This window comes from Cervus canadensis, chromosome 14 (genome assembly GCF_019320065.1).
Source record: "Cervus canadensis isolate Bull #8, Minnesota chromosome 14, ASM1932006v1, whole genome shotgun sequence".
Taxonomy (NCBI): domain Eukaryota; kingdom Metazoa; phylum Chordata; class Mammalia; order Artiodactyla; family Cervidae; genus Cervus; species Cervus canadensis.
The window spans coordinates 10487455-10510252 of record NC_057399.1 but is presented as its reverse complement, the minus strand read 5'-3'; the positions used below and the strand labels follow the sequence as shown (position 1 = coordinate 10510252).

The following is a 22798-nucleotide window of genomic DNA, read 5'->3' as shown; positions in this document are numbered from 1 at the left end:
CGTGGTTGACATGGGAGGGTAATTCTACAGGGAAGGGGATGTGAGAGGGACCCTCCTTGAGGCATAAAAGTAGCATCTTCGAGTCAGTGATCTGGAGAATGTGACTCCTGCCCAGCCTGCTGAGCCCTCACGTCCCCGTCCTGCTCCCAACTGTAGTTTAAACATCCTGTTTTTGCAGCCATCTGGGCAGGCTTCTTGATGAGGACAGTTTGTGGAAGATCCCTGCTAGGAGAACCATGACAGGGTGATTGTAGCAGTCACCTTCCAATGTCTGGGAGGCTGGGAAGTTGCAGTGGCCGCCACGTTCCTTTGCCTTCCACGGTTCAGAGCCCTCCCCTCCCTTGGAGGCTCCGTCTCTGGGGAACTCAGCCAGCAGGTGTGCTGAGCTGGTAGCCTATCTTCCTCAGCCCTGACCTCCAGGGGCTCCTGGAGACACAAGTCACAAAAAGAGCGCATTTCCGAGTTATGGAGGAGAGAGAAAAGGAGGAAGCAACTTACCAAGCAACTGAGGCAGACTACCAAGGAAATCTTCCAGGACCACTTCAGAGTCTCTTGTGGACCCACAGGGCACCCACAGGCTCCCAAGCCCTGTAGAGCATCATAGACAAACCACCGGCGCTGCAGTCTGCGGCAGTTCACAAGTCCCAAAGCTCGAAGGGACTCTCTGCAGCAGAAATGGAGCCAGCTCTTTCAGGGTCTCCCCTCTCAGCATAGTGAGTCCCTGGGGCTACTGTCCTGACCTTGGGTGGCTGGTCCCCACTAGTGACTCTCTTTGTCTTATTCAGTAGATTCCCGGTCCATATTCAGGCTAAAGAATCCCCACTGTAGCCCCAGTCCACTCTGATCTTGAATCCCACCCCTAACTCAGGCCTACATGCAACCTCTCTCCTCCTCTGTCACCCCAGACAGGGCCTGGGCAGTGTCCTTCTCCGAACCCCGGGATGAAGTACAGCCTCTCAGGCCTAACTCCCAGAGCGGCACTTAACAGCAGAAGCAGCTGGAACTCTTGGTCCAGAGATCTCAGGAAGACTTTCATCTTCTCACTCCCAGCATTCCTCAGTGTAATGTGGCCTCTCTGCCCCCAGGTATGAGGCTCCATCCTGGCTGGAGAACCTCCTACTAGCATTGAGATCTGGGAGCAGCTTTTATCCAACACTGGGCCCAGCTGGTGCAGAGACAGCCTCGGGGCAAACTGCAGGAATCACGAAGCTTCGGAGCCCTCTGTGGTGGGGCCAAAGCAGCAAGGAAGAATCTCGGCCACAGGACACTGAGGCAACCAGGACATTTCCATGTCAAAGTGCTGGCAAAGTGGCCCACGAGAGCCCTGGCACACTGCCCGAGGGAGAGCTCTCAAATAACCCAGGTTTTTAGAAAGCCACCCCGTGAGGAGGACAGGGTCTGACTCTGAGGAGACAGGAAGTGACCTGTATGTCACCTGGGGGACTCAAGGGAGAAATCAGATCAGAGGCAATTGGAGAACACCCTGAAGATTCACCTGGACAAGAAGCTGGGTGGATGACTCTGGCAGGAGCCGTGTAGGTGAGTGGAGTTCATGGCGTGTGGCCCCCTCTACACTGCTGCCTCCTGGGAGTCAGGAGCACCATCTGAATACCTCTTGGAAACTCTTTAAAACATTATTTCTTTATCACTGTTCGTGCTGGGTCTTCCTTGTTGTGTGGGGGCTTTTGTCGTGGTGAGCAGGGGCCACTCTTTGTTGCAGTGCCTGGGCTTCTCATCGTGGCGGCTTCTCTTGTTGCAGGCACAGGCTCCAGGCAGATGGGCTTCAGGAGTTGCAGCTCGAAGACTAAGGCTTGGGCTCATTAGTTGTGCAGTATGGGCTGAGTTGCTCTGCAGCACAGGGAATCTTTCTGGACCAGGGATCAAACCCTTGTCCCCTACATAGGCAGGTGAGTTCTTATCCACTGTCCCATCAGGGAAGTCCCCTCTTGGAAGTGTTCTTGCCTGATCCAGATGTTAGACAAGCACCAGAAGCCCAGATTATATGGTTTGGGGGTACAGCAAAGTTAGGGCTTACCTCTCAAGCTTCTTGAATCCATAAAACCATTTAGCAAATAGAGACTCAATCATGGCCTCTTCCTCAGTCCACCTTGCTCTCTCAGCTGCCCTTGGGATGAGGGATGGCTAGCTGAGGGAGAAACCCTTGGCAGGTCAAGAGACAAGCTGATCACAAAAGTTCAGCCCCCATCTTGGACAGTCCTCTCCTGGTTCCTCAGTTGTAAACAAGGAAGCTCAGATGGCCCTGAGATGTTGGCCATGGTCCACACAGGACCTTAAGTCTGAGGAGAAGAGCAGACAAACTTTTTAGCTTCTCACACCCATCATCATGGACAAATTGTGGCAGATCAGGAATGAATGGGGGACAAGAGAGGCAGTCTGGAGTCACTCCAAGTCAAATAATGGCAGGACATGACCCAAGAGATGAGAGTGGGGTCATGTCCCAACAGACTCCAGTCACAGAGGAGCAGAGACTCAGAGGCAGAGAAGAGAAAGGAAGAGGTCTGGAGGGGAGCATCTTCTTTCTACTTTAGGAAAAGGATGTTGGAGATTAATTTAGGAATGCCTTTGAAGGCCAAAAAGTCCAGGGAAGAAGTCCAAGAAGACTGCAAGAAGACTCCTGAGCCACAACTGAAGGATGTCCTGAGAGCCAGTGAGCTGGGAGATGCACAGCAACTCAGTGGGCGTCCGAGTGGTCAAGGGGGTCCAGGGACCGAAGAATCGTCCTCCCCGCTGAAGAGTGCTGGCTGCCCAATATCTGGAATGGCCAAGCCTTAACGAGTAGCTTGCTGATGGACTGAGGCTGATACTGCAGGTAGAGGTGCAGAGCCGGTCTCAGGATTTTCCCACTGAAGTTCTCCTTGGCTCAGAGAGTCTGCCTGCTCCATTTCCTTCCATCCATAAACCAATTTGAGGAGAGCTTATATTTTATTTTAATGATACCATGTTCTCTAATTCACAAACACTGTAGATCTCTCAATGTATTTAGGCCTTCTTCCATTTCCCTTGGCAAAGTTCTGTAATTTTCTGTGTACAGATATTACACATACCTTGATAAATCTTATCTCTATTTCGTATTTTTACATAAATGCTATTTTAAGTTTCCAATTGTTCACTGCTAATAGATAAAATTGATTTTTGTTTGAAATTCCACGGTGGTCCAGTGGTTAGGACTTTCACTGCCATGGGCCTGGGTTCGAACCCTGCTTGGGGAGCTAAGATCCTTGCAAGCCATGTGGTGCAGCAAAAAAAAAAAAAAAAAAATTAACTTTTTTAATTTAAAATTTTTTGGTTTTTTGACCTTATATTCCATATAACTTTTGGTAAACTCACTTATTAGTCCTGTGGCTTTTTCTGTTGACTATTTAGGACTTTCTACAGAGATGTATCACCTGTAAATAAGGAAAATTGTATTTCTCCCTTTCTAATCTGTGTGCCTTTTCTTTTTCTTGCCTTACTGCATTAGCTACCACCTGCAGCACAATACTGGGTAGAAGTGGTATGTATAGACATCCTTGTCTTGTTCTTGATCTTAGTCTGGAAAGCATTCAGTCTTTCACACTAAGTATGATGTTGGCTGTGGATTTTTTTGTAGATGCCCTTTATCAAACTGAGGAAGTTCCATTCTATTCCTGGTTTTCTGACAGTTGTTACCAGATTGACTATTTGGTCAAATGTTTTTTTGGCGTCTATCAAAACGAGCATAGAGTTTTTCTTTTTCAGTTTGTAAATATGGTGAATTGTGTTGATTTATTTAATGTTAAAACCAACTAGACATTCCTGGGGTAAGCCCTACTTGGTCATGATATATTATCCTCTAATGTGTTGTTATATTAAATTTCCTAAAATTTTGTTTAGAATTTTGCTTTTTTTCCAAATGAGAGATAGTGGTCTATAGTTTTCTTTCTTGTAATATTTTTGTCTGGTTTTGGCATCATGGTAATGTTGGGGTCACAGAATGAGTTGGAAAGTATTCCCTCATTTTCAGGATTTTAAGAGCTTATTTAGAATTTTTTTTCTTCCTTAAATATTTGACAGAATTCACCAGGGGAGTCATCTGCACCTGAAGTTTTCTGTGAGAAAAGGTTTTTAACTACAATTTTGATTCCTTTAATAGATATAAAGGTGCTTCAAGTTACTTATTTCTTTAGTCAGTTTTTGTAATTTGAATATTCATAGTTTTTATTCATTGCATCTATGTTTTTAAAGTTGGCACAAAGTTGTTCATAATATTCCCTTTAAATATCAGCACAGCCTACAGAGGTGTCACCTCTCATCCCTGACACTGCTAATCGATGTTTTCTGTTTTTCTAATCAATCTAGAGAGTTTATCAAATTGACCCAAAATAACCAGCTTTTGGTTTTACTGGTTTCTACTTTTAATTCTCTGTTTCCTTGATTTCTGCTTTGGGTTTAATTTTCCCTTTTTGCTGCAATTTATTGGGATTTTAGCGGGGAGCAGAAACAACTGCATGGGTTCACTAAATGTTTATCCAGAAGTCAGAGATGTGATTTGAGGGAGAGAGGTGGTGTACTTGGTTTTAGTTCCACTTTATGGCTCTTCCACTGGAGTTTATGGAACCACGATTTGTAGATTCTTCTAGGCTGGAAGGCTTCCCAGGTAGCACAGTGGTAAAGAAACTGCCTATCGATTCAGGAGACACAAGTTTGATCCCTGAGTTGGGAAGATCTCCTGAAGAAGGAAATGGCAACCCACTCCAGTATTCTTGCCTGGGAAACCCTACAGACAGAGGATCCTGGGGGAGCTATAGTCCGTGGGGTCACAAAGAGTCGGATACAACTTAGTGACTAAACAACAATAAAAATGTTTCTGGGCTGGAAACCTTGGAGTTATTAATGTTTAAGATGTTGTTTGTGCAGTCTGATAGACTCAGGATTTATGTCCTAAATTTTCCCACTTTCTAACCATGAAACCTTGTAATTTAATGTCCGTGAGCCTCAGCATCCCATCTGTACAACAGAGATAACAGTCTCTTTCCTTATAATGAGATAATCCATACTGACACTCTTAACTCCAGTACCTAACATGTGAGTTATTATTACTTTTTCATAACTTTCATCACAGAAATCTATCCTGCCTTAAAAACCCATTTTTCATTTAAGCATTTTGTCATGTTAACCCTCCTGCTAAATAAACTCCAGTCTTCCACTGCTCCTCTCAAGAGAGTGGCAGTTAAATGCATAAGCTAGCTTTTCTTTTATAGCAAATCAGCCCAAAAACAGTGATATAAAAAAATGAACAAGTTTCCCCTCAAGATTCTGTGTGTTGGCTGGGCCATCTAGGCCAACTCAAGAGTTGGATGATGTAGGAGAGCTTCACTTAGATGTCTGGGCACCAGTTCGGTGTCAGCTAAGACTCAGCCATGTATCCCTGACCATCCAGCAGGCTAGCGCAGGCTTGTCTGTGTGGTGGGATCCCGAGAGGAAGCGGGGGCAAGCTCTGAGGACCAGGCTCCTCCCACCGCAGGACCCAGCAGATAGTCCGTGCACGGCTTCACCAATCAGCCCACTTTATGTTGCTGATTCTCCCTCCCCGCCTTCTTATTTCCAAGCACTTCTTACTCCTGTCGTCCTCCTATATGTAAGGTAACTTTGAAGGTGATCTTTTATCTTGGCTAATATAGGATGCTGGGCAAAGAACTAAGGAATAAAAATCTCCAGCTCCAATGTGAGGGGGTCCCTGACTTCTTGCTCCTGAAGTCCCTGGATAACCCACCTACCCACTCTGGGGCTCCATCCTGCCTTGGCTCTGCCAGTTCTTTCAGACCTCAATTCCTCCCCAACCCAGGGAGAGCCTGAGCCTCCAGCCTGTCGACAGCCCCACTCCACCACCACCGACAGACTCGGCTCTGCCACCTGCCACTGGGCCAGCCTGCCCCTCCGCCCAGTCTGCCCACTGCCACCTCCCCCTGACCTAAGGGAGCAGCTCATTCCCAGTTCTCAGTCTCTGCTTTCCTGCTGACTGAGCTCAGAATTCCCAACCAGCGGGTAAGGGCCGGCCCTGGGGGCCCAGGGAGAGCAACCCCCATCAGTCACACGGCCTGTGAACTCACTGAATCCAAGTAGACGGACAGCTAGTGGGTGTAGCTGACACATAAATGCATCCTGCAAGCAGAGACCCATTCCTTCTTCCAGATTGGATGAACTGCACAGGTTTGGCAAGCATGGGTCTAAGGTGCTCTCAGCGGCTCAGCTCTCTGCCTGAAACACCATCCTTATAGGTGCCTGTCTTCTGCCTGGAGGCACAATGCTTTATCCAGAACCTGGTCTCTGGGAGGAGAAAAGGCCCGTGCATACTTGGGAACAAGCTGCCCAGCACCAGCCAGTTCACCTGCCCCAAATGGCTCAGCTCCACAGCTGTGTGACCTGGGTGGTTTCTGGTTCCCTGATCCACAGGTGATGCTCTAGGAGAAAAAAAAAAGTCTCTATTTACCAGATCTTTTTTTGGGGGGAGGGGGAAGAGGACAAAGATACATAGTTTCATATTTATGTAATTGAACTTATTTAAGTTAGGACATTTTATTCTCCTTGTGCTCCACATATAAAAACAACAGGGGCCAGACTTCCCTAGTGGTCCAGTGGTTAAGAGTCCACCCACCAATGCAGGGGACGGAGGCTCGATCCCTGGTCCAGGAAGACTCCACATGCCATGGAGCAACAAACCCGTGTGCCACAGCTACTGAGGCCAAGAGCTGCAACTCCTGAAGCCCACTCAGCCCAGAGCCCGTCCTCTGCATCGAGAAGGCCCACAGTGAGAAGCCCACGCACAGACAACAGCAGCCGATGCTCGCGGCAACTAGAGGAAGCCCGTGTGCAGCAACAAAGGCCCAGCGCAGCCAAGAAAGTAAATAAATAAAAATTACATGCTCACGATTAGAAAAAAATCTACAGTAGACTGTAGAGAAAAAAGTGAAAAGTTCCCTTAGCTGCCAAAGAACATGCCTCCCCACCAAGCAACCATTGTTAGCATACCTATCTTTATCCTTCCAGAAGTTTTCTACATATGTGTAAACATGGATTTGTTATAATTCTGCTTTACATGTATGAATAGAACATTGTAACAGATAGTTTACTGTTTATATTGTATTGGTAAATTTTCTCATGTGGCTATATGACTAAATCTTTCCAAAATATACAGTCCATGATTTAGAAGCACGTGATAACTCAAAAACCTATTTCATAAATAACTTTTCTAGAACTCAAAACACCCTCTCAGAGAAATAATGTTCTAAGTCAGGGTCCGTAAATGTCTGTAAAGGGCCAGATGGCCAGTATTTTCAGCTCTGCAGGCCGTGATCGCCATCACTGGTTCTGTTGGGGGGCTGTTTGTTTTTGTTTACCACCTTTTTAAAAAGTAAAGCTCAATCTTGTCTCTTAAGCTGCACAAAAACAGGCTGTGGGCTAAACTGGGCCTTCAGACTACAGTCTACTGTGCCCTGTTTGAAATACCAGTTAGGCTCCCAGCTTAGCACCCAGAAGCAAAATCCACCCAAAATGTTGCTAAGATACCAAATGAGTCAATATATTTTCAATGGCTTTGCAAACCATAACATCTACACCACTGTGAAGAATTACGACACTTCTTCCGTGGTTAGCCTGTGGGTAATTTTTTTAAAAAATAAAATTTTTTAACACTGAATTTAAAAGCTTTCTATATCTTGAATTGCCTGAAGAATTAGTGAAGAATCTGAATAGAATTCTCCAGTTATCTATAGGGTAGAAGAGGTGGGGAACTGTATTACATCCAATCCTACTGTTTTTGTGAACACAGTGTAAATATACGTGGGCCCAAACTTGGTTGGTTTGTGTGGCATAAGCTCATAGGCCAAGCAGCCCCCTCCATCAGTAAAGAGAGAGAGTACCAGAGTTCCCGCCTCTTCCCCCAACTCCTGCGGCAGCTGAAAGGCTTCTGGTGTTGGCACTGACATTCACATGCACGGACCTATGTCTCGAGTTCTCCGTGAGTTGCATTTCTGGTAACTCACAAAGGCAAGAGAAGGGGCAGACAGCAGAGTAACAAGGATGCTGCAGAGTCATTTGATAACTACCTAGATGAGGAACCTTATTTCTAACAATGGCCAAAAATCCTTATTGTATTTCATTGAGCTTTAATCCTTATGATTCACCTCTTTTCTGTCAGAGAGGTAGAACTTACCTTAATAACTGCACTTCATGACTACAATTCTACCTTCATACAAAAGAAGTGCAGACTACCCTGAAATACTTGGGCTGGCATCAGGAAAGAAGGCAGGAGAGAAAGGGTGCTGAGAAGGCTCATGTGTGAGGAAGGGCCTGAGCTGGGGATGGTGCGCGGGCAGTGAAGGCAGCCCCTGATACATGTACAATTTCAGGAGGGAGAGCCAGGTGGGCAGGTGGCATAAAGTCACCTGGGTCCTTAAGATGGGGGCACTTTGTGACAGATCCCTCAGCAAAACATCCTGTAACTGGCGAAAAGTCCTTTAAAAGAAAATTCTGTAATGATGATAATCATCATCATAAAATAAGGGCTTCCATACGCTGGACATTAAGCACCCCTTGATTCTCCTGAGTCTGCTTATCCGGTCCGTAAGCCAGAGCAGACTGTCAGAGAAAGCGTGTTGATGACAACAGGTACAATTTAAAAATGACCTAAGTTGGACTTCCCTGGTGGTCCAGTGGTTGGGGAGTCCACCTGCCAACGCACGGGACACGGGTTTGACTCCAGGGCTGGAAGGATCCCACCTGCCTCGGAGCAACTGGACCCGTGAGCCACAGCTGCGAGCCCTCGCACCCTGGGGCCCGTGCTCCGCAGCAAGAGGGGCCCCTGCGATGAGCAGCCCGCGCAGTCATTAGGGAGTAGTCCCCGTTCACCACAACTGGAGAAAAGCCCCGCAAAGCAGCAAAGCCCCAGCACGGCAAAAATCAATCCATCTGTGAGTCTGTTTCTTAAGAAATAAAATTAAAATGACCTAAGTTTACAGACCACAGAAGAGTTTAGAAAACACTTTCCTAAGCATTGTCCTTGTAACAACAGGTCCATGGCGTCAGGGAGGTGGAGATGGGCTCGGTGACCCGCCCAAGGTCACACGGGTAGCAGGGCGTGAACTTTCCGAGGCCAGTCACGGTGCTCCCACAGCTCCCACACCGCGGAGGTGCCAGGCAGAGCTAGTGGGAATGGGCATCTCTGCCCTTATTCTCCTCCCTCTTCACTGATGCTTAGACCCCCATTGCGCGGTTCTTCATTTAGTTGTCAGCAGCACGCTGTGCTTATGAAGCATCTATGTGTGTGTTAGTTGCTTGGTCCTGTCCAACTCTTTGTGACCCCATGGAGGGTAGCCCGCCAGGCTCCACTGTCCATGGAATTCTCCCGGCGAGAATACTGGAGTGGGCTGCCGTTTCCTTCTCCAGTGAAGCATATGGAGCCTCAAGTACAGCAGCAGGGTCAGCGGAGCATCCGCCCCTGCCCAGGGGGAGGCGTGAGAGCCACGCTGGGAAGGGAGCCGACTCCAGGGCCAGGTCGGATGACAGGGCTGACACCCTCAGTGCCTGGCTGACCCTGAGCACACCACTTAACCCCTGGTCAGTGGAGGGAAAGCACGCAGCCCAGTGCCAAGGACCCGCTACAAGTGTAGTAGCTGACACAGATGTCATTATAACGGCGCCTTTGTCCTTTGGGACCGTAGCATAAAGAGAAAACTACAAACAAGAACTTGACAAACCAACAGCTCATGAGTTTAGCTAATTCCAGCCTCCACACACTGGAATAATCCATCCCACACCTTGAGCCAACTACAATATTAAAATGTAATAAATGGCACTCACCCTTCTCCTTTCTATATATATGTGGTTGACAAGGATCAGCATTCCCTGCACTAGTGACTGTTCTGGAAAGCTGGAGCCCATGGGCGGAAAGCCAAAATTACCTGAACGGCTTGAGCTCCTGGAGTTACTCTCCAAGCTAGTGAAAATTATCAGCTTTCAGGGCTCCCCCTACCGGCACCGGAAAGCCAAGGCTAACCTGGAAGGTGGACGTCATCTGTGTCCCTTTCTTCTGAAAAAGTTCCCGGGATGAGAAGGAATAGAAGGTTTACTTCCAATGATTTCTCTTGCTGAGGGATGGAAGTTCATAACCCAGATAGGAATTTCCTCACAACAGGACATTTGCTTGCCTAGAGACAAAAGCGCACATGTGGGACTCAAGGTTTGGGGGTAGGTAGAGGCTGGAGAACATGTTGTGTGAGAAACAGCTAAAAAAAAACACGAGAGGGTGATCAGCCTCACGCTCTATGGCCCCGCCAGAGAGTGGAGTCGCCAGAGAACAGATCTGATCTCATGTAAAGGAAGAAGCCTTTAATAATGAGCTACACCGGGCAGGGGTGAAGGGTCGTCACTGAGGGGCTCATGCAGGGGGAAAAGGCCAAACACAAGGAATACTGCAGAGACTGATGAGCTGGCAGAGAACTAAGCTGGGTTACATTTAGGGTTTCAGTTCCAAAACCCTGAGAATGTATATTAAAACCGCAAACAATGGAAGAGTCCTCTTATTAGAAAGTTGACTGCTATGGTCCTCAGAGTTATTTTCTCCATATTAAATATCAACATTTTGTGTTTCAAGACCTGAAAGTGAAAGAGAAGTCACTCAGTCGTGTCCGACTCTTTGCGACCCCGTGGACTGTAGCCTACCAGGCTCCTCCGTCCACAGGATTTTGCAGGCAAGAGTACTGGAGTGGGTTGCCATTTCCTTCTCCAGGGGATCTTCCCAACCCAGGGATCGAACCCAGGTCTTCCGCATTGTAGACAGACGCTTTTACCATCTGAGCCACCAGGGAAGTCACTCAGTCTCAAAGAATTTTAAGAGATAGGAATTCAAAATCAAAATAAAGGATGGATTGTTACCAATGTCAATTTCCTAGTTTTAACATTATACCATAGTTATGTAAGATGTTACCCTGAGAAGAAGCTGGGTGAAGGGGTCACGGGCCCTCTGCACTATTCCTGCAATTTCCTATGAATTTATAGGGCTTGCCCAGTGGCTCAGTGGTAAAGAATCCGCCTGCAATACAGGAGATGAGGGTTTGATCCCTGGGTGGGGAAGATCCCCTGAAGGAAGGCATAACAACCCACTCCAGTATTCTTGCCTGGAGAATCTCCATGGACAGAGGAGCCTGGCAGGCTACAGTCCATAGGGTCACAAAGCGTCGGACACATTGAAGCGACTTAGCACACACATGAACCTTTTTTCTCTAAATAAAAAGCTTTTACAAATCAAATTAGTAATACTTCCCCAAGAGGTTCTAGGTAACCTCAAAGACAATGCGGTTTGTTTCCGGAATGCAGTGCCATGAGCCACAAATGACTCTGCAAGTATCTACGGGCAGCAGGGCTGATTTCAAAACCATGATCAATCAGCTATTAAGATTTATGGTTATGATTAGGAAAGTCTGTGTCATGTCGACAGGTGCCTAATTTGGTTACGCTGATCATAAATCTTCAGCTATCTGGGATCACATCGCTAAAATCACCTATGGGCAACACATTCTTGAAGCTGCTTCCCGTGTGGTGCTCACACAGGAGCCGTGTACAGACTTAATTACTCTGTTTATCTGATGTAATACAACAGTGCGCTTGTGTCTTCTTCCTCCACAACTGTGGCTGGCAAGAAGAACTGCATCCAGTTTATCTCATTCCACCACTGAAGCCCCACTCACGGCAGTGCTCAGCGAATGGTCACAGAATAAACAAGAAAGAAACCAGTAGCTAGGCTATTTTTCTTGGACTTCTCAGAATGACTTTCTTTTCTGATACAAAGGCATCCAAAGACATCCTAAAGTCACCATTTTGAAATCAGGATTAAATATATACACATATGTGGGTGCGGGGAGCAAAGTCTCTAAAGAGCTTTATAACAACTTTATTTTGTTAGTTTCTCAAGATATCGTAACTCAGTTTGATCTAGAACAAAATAGAGAGATCAGGCTTTTTCAGACAAAAAACTCCAACATGAATGGCTGACCACATCCCATAGCTTCTGCCCAATTTTACCAAGTACCGAGGACAACTGACTTCTTTTGGAAAACCCTGACATAGCATCGCCTTTGGATTCTTCAGCATTAACTGATCAAAAGCAATCATGATATGGTGATTTCTCCAAATTCTGTATCTCTTAGTTTATTAAAATACATGTTTTTCAAATACATATGGTGAATAACCCAAATCACATGAAAGCAGTGAGATCACAAAGCGTCATGTTGCTTCCTTTTGCAAAGAAGGCATGTCATTAGCTTGTACTGATAACCCAACAGCCACATCCAAGTCAATTAAGCTGTCTTACAGGCTCCATGGCGGATACTCATGACCCCAAAGACCCCGGGGACTCCGCAGCCTTGCTCATCAGAACCGGCTCGGAAGCCGGCTTGATCCTTAGGACTTCTGCAAAACCATCACCAAACCAGCATGTGACGTGTGCTGTGTCCACTGTAAAGTAAAAAAGACGATCTTGGCAGAGCTTCCGTCGATATACAGACCGAGGATCGGCGGACAGCACAGCCTCGATGGCATGCCTTGCTTCCTCCGCTGACTGAAAATACTGAAATGAAGCCTGACCAACACCTGCAGGAAGAAGAACAGAGTTTGGGAATTCTCTGGCAGCTGGTGATGAGGACTCCACGCATTACCTGCCATCCAGGTGCAATTCCCGCTGGGGGAGTAAGCTCCCACAGGGTACACAGCCTCCACCCCCCACCCCCAAAAAAGACGCCAAGGCTTAATTATCAAAATCATGCAAGTGAAATTTCAGCGCAGCGAGTTTCAGTGTGGAGGCTGGCTGGACCCTTGAGTATCACTTGGAAATCTACTTAGTCATCATAAAGAGTGTCACCTTCAAGTGGTACTGTCATTATATTGAATTTATGCACACTCAACCCAAATTAGAAATCTGCTGAGCAAGAAAAACCATGGCGATAATTTTCCTCAGTCTCCTAGCAGGACAGCTGAGCTTTCCCTTTTGTGCACCCAAAACGTCACTTTCCTATGCTCAGTGTAGAAAGTGAAAGTTAGGCGCACAGTCCTATCCAACTCTTTGTGACCCCATGGACTGTAGCCTGCCTGGCTCCTCTGTCCATGACATTCTCCAGGCAAGAACACTGGAGTGGGTTTTGCCATCTCCTTCTGCAGGGGATCTTCCCAACCCAGAGATCGAACCCGGGTCTCCTGCACCACAGGCAGATTCTTTACCAGCTGAGCCACTCAGGAAGCTCAACGTAGACTTGAATTCAATTCCTTGTCATTTTCGTCTCAGAATGGAGGCATGCTCCCTGAAAGGCATGACAGTCCCAGCGTTCTCAGAAGGGCACGCACGGGCCAGAGCACTGCCTGAAGGCAGGGCAGGGCGTCACACACCCACAGGTAAAGCCACGCTACTTTCTGTACGAGGGATGGGAGAGCCCTTGTCAGAACGTCGGAGCAGGTACAGCAAGCTCGGTGCATCACCAGGAGGAGGCCACCCCGTTCCCCGGGCTCGGACGGCAGTGAACACAGGAAGCGGAAAAACCTCCCGTGTTTGTAACACTGTGGGTGCGTTATAATGTTTGAAAATACGTTACACACAAAACTTAAATAAAAGATTAACTGTGACCTAATTTTTAACAGCTGCCCCATAACACACATCCAAACGAGGACCAGGCTCTTCCAGGAAGGCAGGTGCATTACAGAACGTTGTTCCTGTTCAAAATATCATCTGGAGTGGAAGTGGGGGTGGAGGTGCTGCCTATCCTTCTGAAAACAAATTCAGATTTCAGAAAACAGCCAAATGTCACTCTGGGCTATGTCCAATTAAAAAGTTGGTAAGTAAAGTCTTGAAATACAATCTCTGGTCAAAAACTGAGGACTAATTATGCAGTGCTAAGATTCCTTTCCTGTATGGTACATAAAACAATTCTAAGGCCACTCTAAAAAGACGAGTTCCCAAAACACCACCCTCTTCAGCAACTGTTTTCTGTAGAAGCTCCAGGTCTTCGCTTGGCTGTTCATTTGGCTCAGGTGCCTCACTTCCCTGCCTACTTATGTTTCCAAGCTCAGCCCAAATACTCACCCTTTCCTCCAAGAAGCCTTCTCAGATTTCCTCCCCAAGGAGATGGAAGCCTCCCCAGATTTTCTGCTCCCCAAGTCAGAATACACTCTCCTGCCTGTACCCACAGCACTCTATTTCAGTGCCAATCCCACCTCCCCATTCCAACATCTTTTTATCCTTTCTAGACTCTAAACGTTCTGAAGTCATTTCTTATTCCTGTCCTGGCTCACAATTCTGCTGCTATAAATCAATCGGCCCCCATTTTATAGTTACAGTTCATTATTTCTCTTTTTAACCATTTTTTAAATCAGTAGGACATAATGTAGCCTCTCAAGGAACTGCGGTTTGAAAAACACAAAACTTTCTAAAGCAGAAAGCATTTCATGATAACCACCAGACAAGGGGCAAACATGTGGTGCCTTTTAGGCAGCACCGCCTTGTTCTACCACAAAATCCTTTTTTAAAACTGACTTTCCTTGGCAATTCCCTGGTGGTCCACTAGTCAGGACTCCGAGCTTTCACTGCTGAGGGTGTGGACTTAATCCTTGGTCAGGGAACCAAGACACCACAAGCCAGGCGGGGTGTGACCTCCTGCTCCCATGAGCTATGCGGCTGTTGGTTAGTCACTAAGTCATGTCCCACTCTTGCGACCCCGTGGACTGTGGCCCGCCAGGCTCCTCTGTCCGGGGGATTTCCCAGGCAAGAATACTGGAGCGGGTTGCTGTTTTCTTCTCAGGGATCAAACAGGTGTTCCCGCATTACAGGTGGGTTCTTTACCCATGAGCCATTAGGGAAGACCCCCATGAACTAGATGAAGTGATTAAACAATGTTCACGAAACGTTTAAAATAAAGAGATCAATTTAAAAATTAAATGTTCTGTTTAAACATAAAGCCTTAGGATAGAACGAGAAGCACCACCACCTAGAGGCAGGTGAGATCTGACATCTCCTTGGCAACAACTAACTAACTGGCTACTTCTTACTGGAGCCACTGAACCCCCTTCTTAACGGGCCCTTCCTTCATTCTAGACAGCTGCTTGGAATCTGCTTGTGGGCTTGAAAAACCAGATGACAATGTTTGTTAACATTATGTATTAAACAGGTGCCAAGGAAAAGCCCTGTGGCGGCTCTTCTGCAGTGCTGGGACTTTATAGGGGCAATTTCTCTGGTAAGACACTCTTTCCTTCTTACTACTGGGCTCTGTGCCAAAGGCTGAGCTATTGGCTCCCTGACAGTTAAAATAAGATGAGACATTTCTCTAGTCAGCAAGTGAAACAGACGAAAGAAGATCGACCTAAGTATAGAACAAGCACAACTGAGCATCAGAATGCCATTTGAGAACTCCAAGAACGACTGCTGCGAGCTGACAAGAGGCCCTATTCCTGGGCAGCAGCTGTCCTCAGTAAACACGTGACTGAGCGGCTGGGCCTCTGCTGAACAGGTGCTGGCTGAAAGCCATCGGATGATGCCACTGTCCAAGCTTGACTCTACACTCCCACGTTGCTTTACAAGGCATAGTGACCAATACGCTATATACCTGCCCTCAGAAACACCAGTTTGGTCTATGGCCACACCACCCTGAACATGCCTAATGTCATCTCGGAAGCTAGGCGGGATCGGGCCTGGTTAGTATTTGGATGGGAGAAACACCCAGTTCGCCAAATCCCCTAGCAAAGGCTCATCTCTTCTTCACAAACGAGAAGTGGGAAGTACCTGGTTCACCTGAGCCAAGGTGCTCAAGGTCCATCTCTGCGTGAGGAGTGAACCGGACTTCCAAGCTGGCCACGGGGGCCTCGCTCACCCAGGCGGGGACCACGGCGCGCTGGGCTGCACCGGCCGCCCTGGGAGGGGCCCTGGGGGGCATCTCTGGGCTGCGTCCTTCCGGGACCGCGGCTCCTGCCCCTCTCTTCAGCCTGCTATCTTCGTGTTCCTCTGAAGGGCTCTCCTCCTGGCTCTGTGGGCCACTTTGGTCCTGTGCCACGCTGGGGCCGGACTCTTCCCCCAGCTCTGCCGCTCGCTCCCTGGGCTCAGCTGAGCTTTGCTGGCTGTTTGCTGCATCGTCAGATCCCGCCTTGCTTCCCCCTGACGTTCTGGCTCCAGGACACTTGGGCGTCTCCTCAGAGCGGCAGCAGGGCTGTGACTCCTTGTGCCCTGGGAGCTGTTGCCAGTCATAGCTATTGGTGTTGCCTTCAGACTGGGACCCGGTTTTCAGCTTGTCTTGGTTATTCTGTAAGGTGAAGTCCCCTGAAGACTCGATCACATTTTGCGGTGAGTCATAATCAGCTATGTAGGGCTTTATATCTAGTACGGGGGTGCCATGAATCATGTCAATTCCAGAAAGGTATACAGCTCCACCTGTAATGTGAAAAACACCTTAGAGATATTAACAATGAGGAACAGCACAATCAGAGACTCAACACCGTCCGCCTAAACCTCAGCAGGCTCAGTCACGACGCCCTCACGCGCCAGGCTCCCTTACAGCTGGGGCCAATACACACTTCTCTTTCTGCCTAGAAACCCATTCTCTTTTCAACCCATCAGACTGCTGCGTGCTCTTCAAGGCTCTCACGTAACACCTCCTTTCCAGGGCCTTTCCGGCTCTCAGACAAAAGTGTTCTTTCTTATGGGCTCTGCAGAGGAAGCTGTGCCCAAACTTTCCTGGAGCCCTGGTCACGTGGTCCGGCAGCGGCCTGCTTAGAGTCTCTCCCCCTAGACAGTGAGTAGGCCTTCGGGCACTAGGTGGGGCCAGCTCACCTTTGCATCACGGGGAGGTTTCTAGCTTTGCTCCAAGTACATCAGAAAGAAAGATGGTTGCTCAGTCGTGTCCGACTCTTTGACATCCCATGGACTGTAACTCACCAGGTTCCTCTGCCCATGGAATTTTCCAGGCAAGAATACTAGAGTGGGTTGCCATTTCCTTCTCCAGGGAATCTTCCTGATGCAGGGATTGAACCCAGGTCTCCCGCATGACAGGCAGATACTTTACCGTTTGAGGTACCAGGGAAGCCCAGGTACATCAGAGTCCTCTATTACCTCTGTGGGACTGACGATGGTTTCTACGGTGGCAAACAGCATCTGAGGTGGCCCTGTGACGCTCATCACCTAGTGGTGTATAATCCCCTTGTCCTGCGTTATGACTTGGTATCACTCCAGTGACTATGTTACCTAAGACTCCTGCGTTTGCTGCATTCACTTGAGACTCTTCTTGTGGGCTTGATGAAGCAAGCAGCCATGCTGGGAAAGCCCATATGACAAGCCCCTGCCTGACGCACTATGGGCTGCCTCTAGGAGCTGGAGGCAGCCGCCAGCCAAAACCAGCGAGAGGCCAGGACCCTCAGGATCACGACTGTAAGCAAGTGAATTCTGCCATGACCAGAGTAGGCTTGGAAGTGGATCCTTCCACAGTCAAACCTCCAGAAAAGAACTCATTCCACGTGACGCCTTCACTGAAACGTGGTGAGGCGCTAAGCAAGGACCCAGCTAAGCCGTGTCCCAACCCCCTAAACCAGAGAAACATCATAGTGTCTTAAACATGTAATAAACGTGTGCTGTTTAAGCTGATAGGGTGTGGTAATGTTACACAGCAAGAGAAATGTAATATTCCATCACATAACTAAGCAGGACGTAAGTCACCGTTACCAAACACTAAGGAGAGGTCTCCTGCTGTCCCACTTACACAGCTGCTGTCCAGTAGACTCTGCTGCAGAGTCTTCTAACTCAACCCTTGGAAAACTGGTCCAATGAGAATCAAAAAACTCCATGTGATCACATTCGATCATATCTTCATTTAAGAAAAACATGACTAACAAAGGACTCTGATTTCTAAAACATGCTTATTGTGAATGAACCTGGAACTCTGGAAAGAAGATTTTGGACTTTCTAAGGGATAGACTGTGCCTAGTGACATCTGCAAAAGACACGGGGGTACAAGTGAGAGCGCAAGGGGTTTGAAGTCAGACGGACTCTTGCCTGGATGCCGCTGGGTATCAAACATCCAAGACTTCAGTGCCCTCATCCACAACAGACTGCTACTCTATCAAGTCCACGAGCCACTGTAGATAACACACATGAACACGCTTTATAACTGCAGAGCACCACAAAAACACTGGTTTTCCCTATAATGCTTACTTACATAAGAGTGTCTATAGAGCTGCTGTGTTTGTCTTCACCTCTTTGATTTGATTTCCCCATGAGAATGCTAAGTTCCTCTGGAGGGCAGAGGTTTTTATCTAAATTTGTTTGCCACTATATCCCCAGCACCTAGAATAATGCTTGACACATATTCAGTGCTCAGAAAATACGTGTGGGTTGCACAAACAATCAGAAAATGTCCTAGCACTACTACCTAAGTTGGTTAGCCATCACAAATTGAGAAAACTCAAGTTGGATTGGCTCTAGAATTTTTCTGGAAAACCTAACCAAGGCCCTGTTGAATATAATCCAGCAAGGGAGTTCAAGCTCTCGGAAAGAACAAATCAAGTAATGGCTCTCATCTTTTAGCCTGTAATGTACCCTTAGAGCCTTCGTAAGATCCTCAAAAAAATATCCCACGGTGAATCCTTCTCCTTTGGCCACTTTACAAACAAGCAAGCTGAAGCCTGGAATGTCCCCTGATCTCCCATATACCTGCCACTCCATCTTCTGCCTCTTTCACAAACGTGCTGATCAGGTTGGAGGGATTTGAGATCTGGAAGCTTTCAAAAACAAACAGCTCAGTAACAATGTTATACACAAGCAGGCCGTTGAAACTAATCTAGTATTCTACACAGGTTCTCCCACAATCCGACACATTTTCAATCGAAGGGGTCTTCATCCCAGCTCTCTGCCTCACGTCTCAGCGGACAGCAGCACTGCAGCTGGGATGCACGTTCATTCCTCGGGGCTGCAAGGAAGAAAGACCGACCACCCCATGCGCTGACCATATATGCATGAGCAACCAGTTGCTGTGTGTTAAATTTTGAGCATGTCCAATTATTTTTAGATCATTTTGTATTTACAGAATTTTGAGTTAGAAAAAAATTTGGTTGCTAATGATTGTGAAATCTTAACAGTTATTTTGAAATAAAAACTTCTGATAAGTGCAGTGACATAAACTAACTCTGAGCATCCCATGAGAGCTTATCTCAAAGTGTTTCAATGCTCACATTCCTTTAATCATTTCGTTCTCTTCAATATCTGGTGGGTCTCAGGGACTAACACCATTTGTATTTCTGTGAATAACAGCCAGTGCTGAGTACTATGTTGATTTTATTAGACTTCTTTTGGTTAAGGAAAAAAAGGTAAAAGTAGAAATTACCTTCTACCCTTTCCAGTTTGGCCAGGGTCAGTCCTATTGCATTGGGACGATGTGGGCTCCTTGTAGAGAAAACGCCAGTCTTTGCACCATTCAGTCTAGGAGGCTGTACTTTTGCCTTACAGCTCAAATGACCATTTTTGTGAAAAACAAACAAAATCCTGTTGAAAATAAACCAAATTACTGATTAAGAAAAGAAGACAAAGAAATTCATCTATCATAATGACATGGAGGAGGAAAAAACTCTAATCTTCACAAACTAAAACAGAAACAACGCTTTTAATGGTGTTAAAACATGATCAGTGGGGGAAAAAATGCTGGGGTGAGGAAGAATGAACAGAGACAAAATTTAAGTGACGGCAAGTAACGCTAGTGTAACATAGGCCTTAATATAGCTAACACTTTACCTTAAAAGTATCAAGATTTCTAAGGTCTCTTTTGTCTTTTAGGAAGAGTAGACTTAATACTTCACAGGTCTAGAGCAAAGTCCACAAACTTTTTCTTTAAAGGAGCAACTGGAAAATATTTTAAGGTTTGCAGGTCAACCAGTCTCTGCTATAAACACTCAACTCTGCTGCTATAGCATAAGAGCAGCCACCGCCAACACATAAATGGATGCTCGTGGCTGTGTTCCCACAAACTTACTTACAAAAACAGAAGAGATGGGTTTGCTCCATGGGCCATAGCTTGCTGACCCCTGGTCTAGAAGACAGAATGATGACCCATGGGCAAAACTGAGGTCTACAGATTTCAGCTCAACAGAAGTCACCCATCACAATTAGAACAACTGCCCCCTCCGTGGATCCCACACTTCCCTGAGGGTGTCCAAGTTATGCCAACATTCACATTCATGTCTACAGTCCAAAAATCCCATGCAATAGATAAGGGTGGTCTGGATGGCAGTCTCCAAGGGTACTTCCAACTGGAGTACTCAGAGACAAGTTCTGGTCCAGAGAACCATTTCTAACTATAAAACAACTTACCAAACATGAGAAAACTGTTCTAAGCCCATCAAGGAATGTTCAGGATTATTAAAGATGCTTTTTCTAATCCTCAAACAAGCCCGTGAATGGCTACAAATGGATGGCTGCCTTGGAGTACCATTCTTGGCTGAGAAACAGGATTCCAAGTAACCAATTGGCTCAGTTAAAAGATTCCCTAGAGAAGAAAATTAGGTAAGAAATCATTAATCAAAAAGTCAAGTAGAATGAAATAATGCCATTTGCAGTAACACAGACAGACGTAGGGACTTCCCTGGTAGCTCACCAGGTAAAGAGTCCCCCTGCAATGCAGGAGACCCTGGTTTGATTCCTGGGTTGGGAAGATTCCCTGGAGAAGGGATAGGCTACCCATTCCAGCATTCTTGGGCTTCCCTGGTGGCTCAGAAGGTAAAGAATCCATCTGCAATGAGGGAGATCTGGGTTCAATCCCTGGGTTGGGAAGATCCCCCAGAGGAGCCCATGGTAACCCACTCCAGTATTCTTGTCTGAAGAATCCCCATGGACAGAGCTTGGCCAGCTACAGTCCATGGGATGGCCAAAGAGTCGGACGTGACTGAGCGACTAAGCACAGCACAGCACAGACAGACCTAGAGGTGATCACGCTAAGCAAACCAGACTTCATGCTAAGTGAGAAAGCCAAACACATGATATTGCTTATAGGTGGAATCTAAAAAAAAATGATAGAAATGAACTTATTTACAAAACAAATAGACTCACAGACATAGAAAACAAATTTACGGTTACCAAAAGGGGAAGAGGAGGATAAATTAGGAGTTTGGGCTTAACATATACACACTATTCTACATAAAACAGCCAAAAATGACCTCCTGTACAGTATGGAGGACTATACTCAATATCTTATAATAACCTATAATGGAAGAGAATGTGTGAAAAGAATACACACATACACATAACTGAATCAGTTTGCTGTACGCCTGAAACTAATACATTATATATCTACTATATTTCAATAAACAATTTTAAGAATATAAAAATTTTTAAAAGAGAAGGCACAATTTTCTACATAATAGTGTTAACACAATGTATTAAAACCCACCATCATTATTTTTCTTTTCCAAGCAGGCAAAAACAAACAAAAAAAAAAAGGTCAAAAAAAGATGTAGGAAGACGTGTTTTCTTTAACGCAATGACTTCATAGTTTTAAAATCTAACAGATGTTTTGTGCACGCGTGTATGCTCAGTCGTGTCCAACTTTGTGACGCCCCAGGCTATAGCTGTCCAACTTTGTGACGCCCTAGACTACAGCTGGCCAGGCTTCTCTGTCCATGGAATTTTCCAGGCAAGAATACTGGAGTGGGTTGCCATTTCCTACTCCAGGGGATCTTCCTGACCCAGGGATCCAATCTGCGTCTCCTGCCTCGGCAGGTGTATTCTTTTTTTTTTTAATTTATTTTTATTAGTTGGAGGCTAATTACTTCACAATATTGTAGTGGTTTTTGTCATACGGCAGGTGTATTCTATACCACTGAGCCACCAGGGAAACCTCTACCAGATGTTCAGTTCAGTCACTCAGTCATGTCCAACTCTTTGCAACCCCATGGATCACAGCACACTAGATGTTATGCAACTATAAAACAATATTCTTAAAACATTCATAAGTACATACAAATATCCTCATCAATACATATGCATTGTTATACCTTTTTAGATAATAAACTGGAAAGAACATGGGTGAAAGGAAAAATTCCTTTTTAGAAGACTTACTATAATTAAAATTCTATGCTACCATAACTATGTATGTGACCTTCGTCAGGACTATGGAGCATTTCAAATAGAGGGAATAAGGTGCACAAAGTTAAATGACAAATTTTCTAGCATAAGAAGAGAACGAACCAGTTTGATTGACTGGAGTGTTAAATACAAGGCAAAGAATAATAAAAGATAAGGAAACCGGTTGCATATAAGATGCTTTCAATTGAAAACAACACAATACATGAAGCGAACTAGTTTTAAGCAATAAAGGGAGTGCATGGGGTCACAGTATACAGTAGTTCTTAGTGCACGTGGCTTTTCTGCCAAGAGCTTGCCAACCTTAGCCACCAAAGATCAAGAGAGATGACATCATCCCGCTCGCCTTAGACACGTCACGTGGTCGCCTGAGCACATGATCCGTAACTCCGCGATAAAAAGGAAAAACAACCCTTGTCCATTCAAGGTCTCGCATCTCCCGTCCCCCCTCTGCAGTGAAAGCGGTTCCCTGCTCTTGGAGGTCTTAACGCGCGCAGAACCAGCAGCCTCTTAGAAGTTACCTGTCTCCAGGGCCGGCTTCACACACCCGCACGGGGTCGCTGCGGGGCGAGGCCTGGACTCTTTCAAGTCGCGCATGGCTACGGGTCACACCGGCGCCCACCGACGCGCGCAAACCTTCCGCTTCCGGTTTCCCTACCTGGCGCCTGCGCA

General features: G+C 46.5%; 1 protein-coding gene across 2 annotated transcripts; it reads right to left on the bottom strand.

Annotated features, from left to right (window-relative positions):
- Positions 1–12157: 12157 nt before the first annotated feature.
- On the bottom strand, positions 12158–22798 carry TRMO (tRNA methyltransferase O). Of its 2 annotated transcripts, XM_043487067.1 has the most exons (5): positions 22648–22798; positions 20360–20534; positions 19380–19537; positions 15797–16438; positions 12158–12624 (listed from the first exon to the last, which is right to left on the bottom strand). In XM_043487067.1, the coding sequence occupies exons 1-5, from the start codon at positions 22721–22723 to the stop codon at positions 12365–12367; spliced, it is 1311 nt and encodes a 436-aa protein (XP_043343002.1). In that variant the 5' UTR covers positions 22724–22798; the 3' UTR covers positions 12158–12364. The 2 variants fall into 2 exon arrangements, with proteins under 2 accessions (XP_043343002.1, XP_043343003.1); XM_043487068.1 differs by lacking the exon at positions 20360–20534 and having other exon boundaries at positions 22648–22772.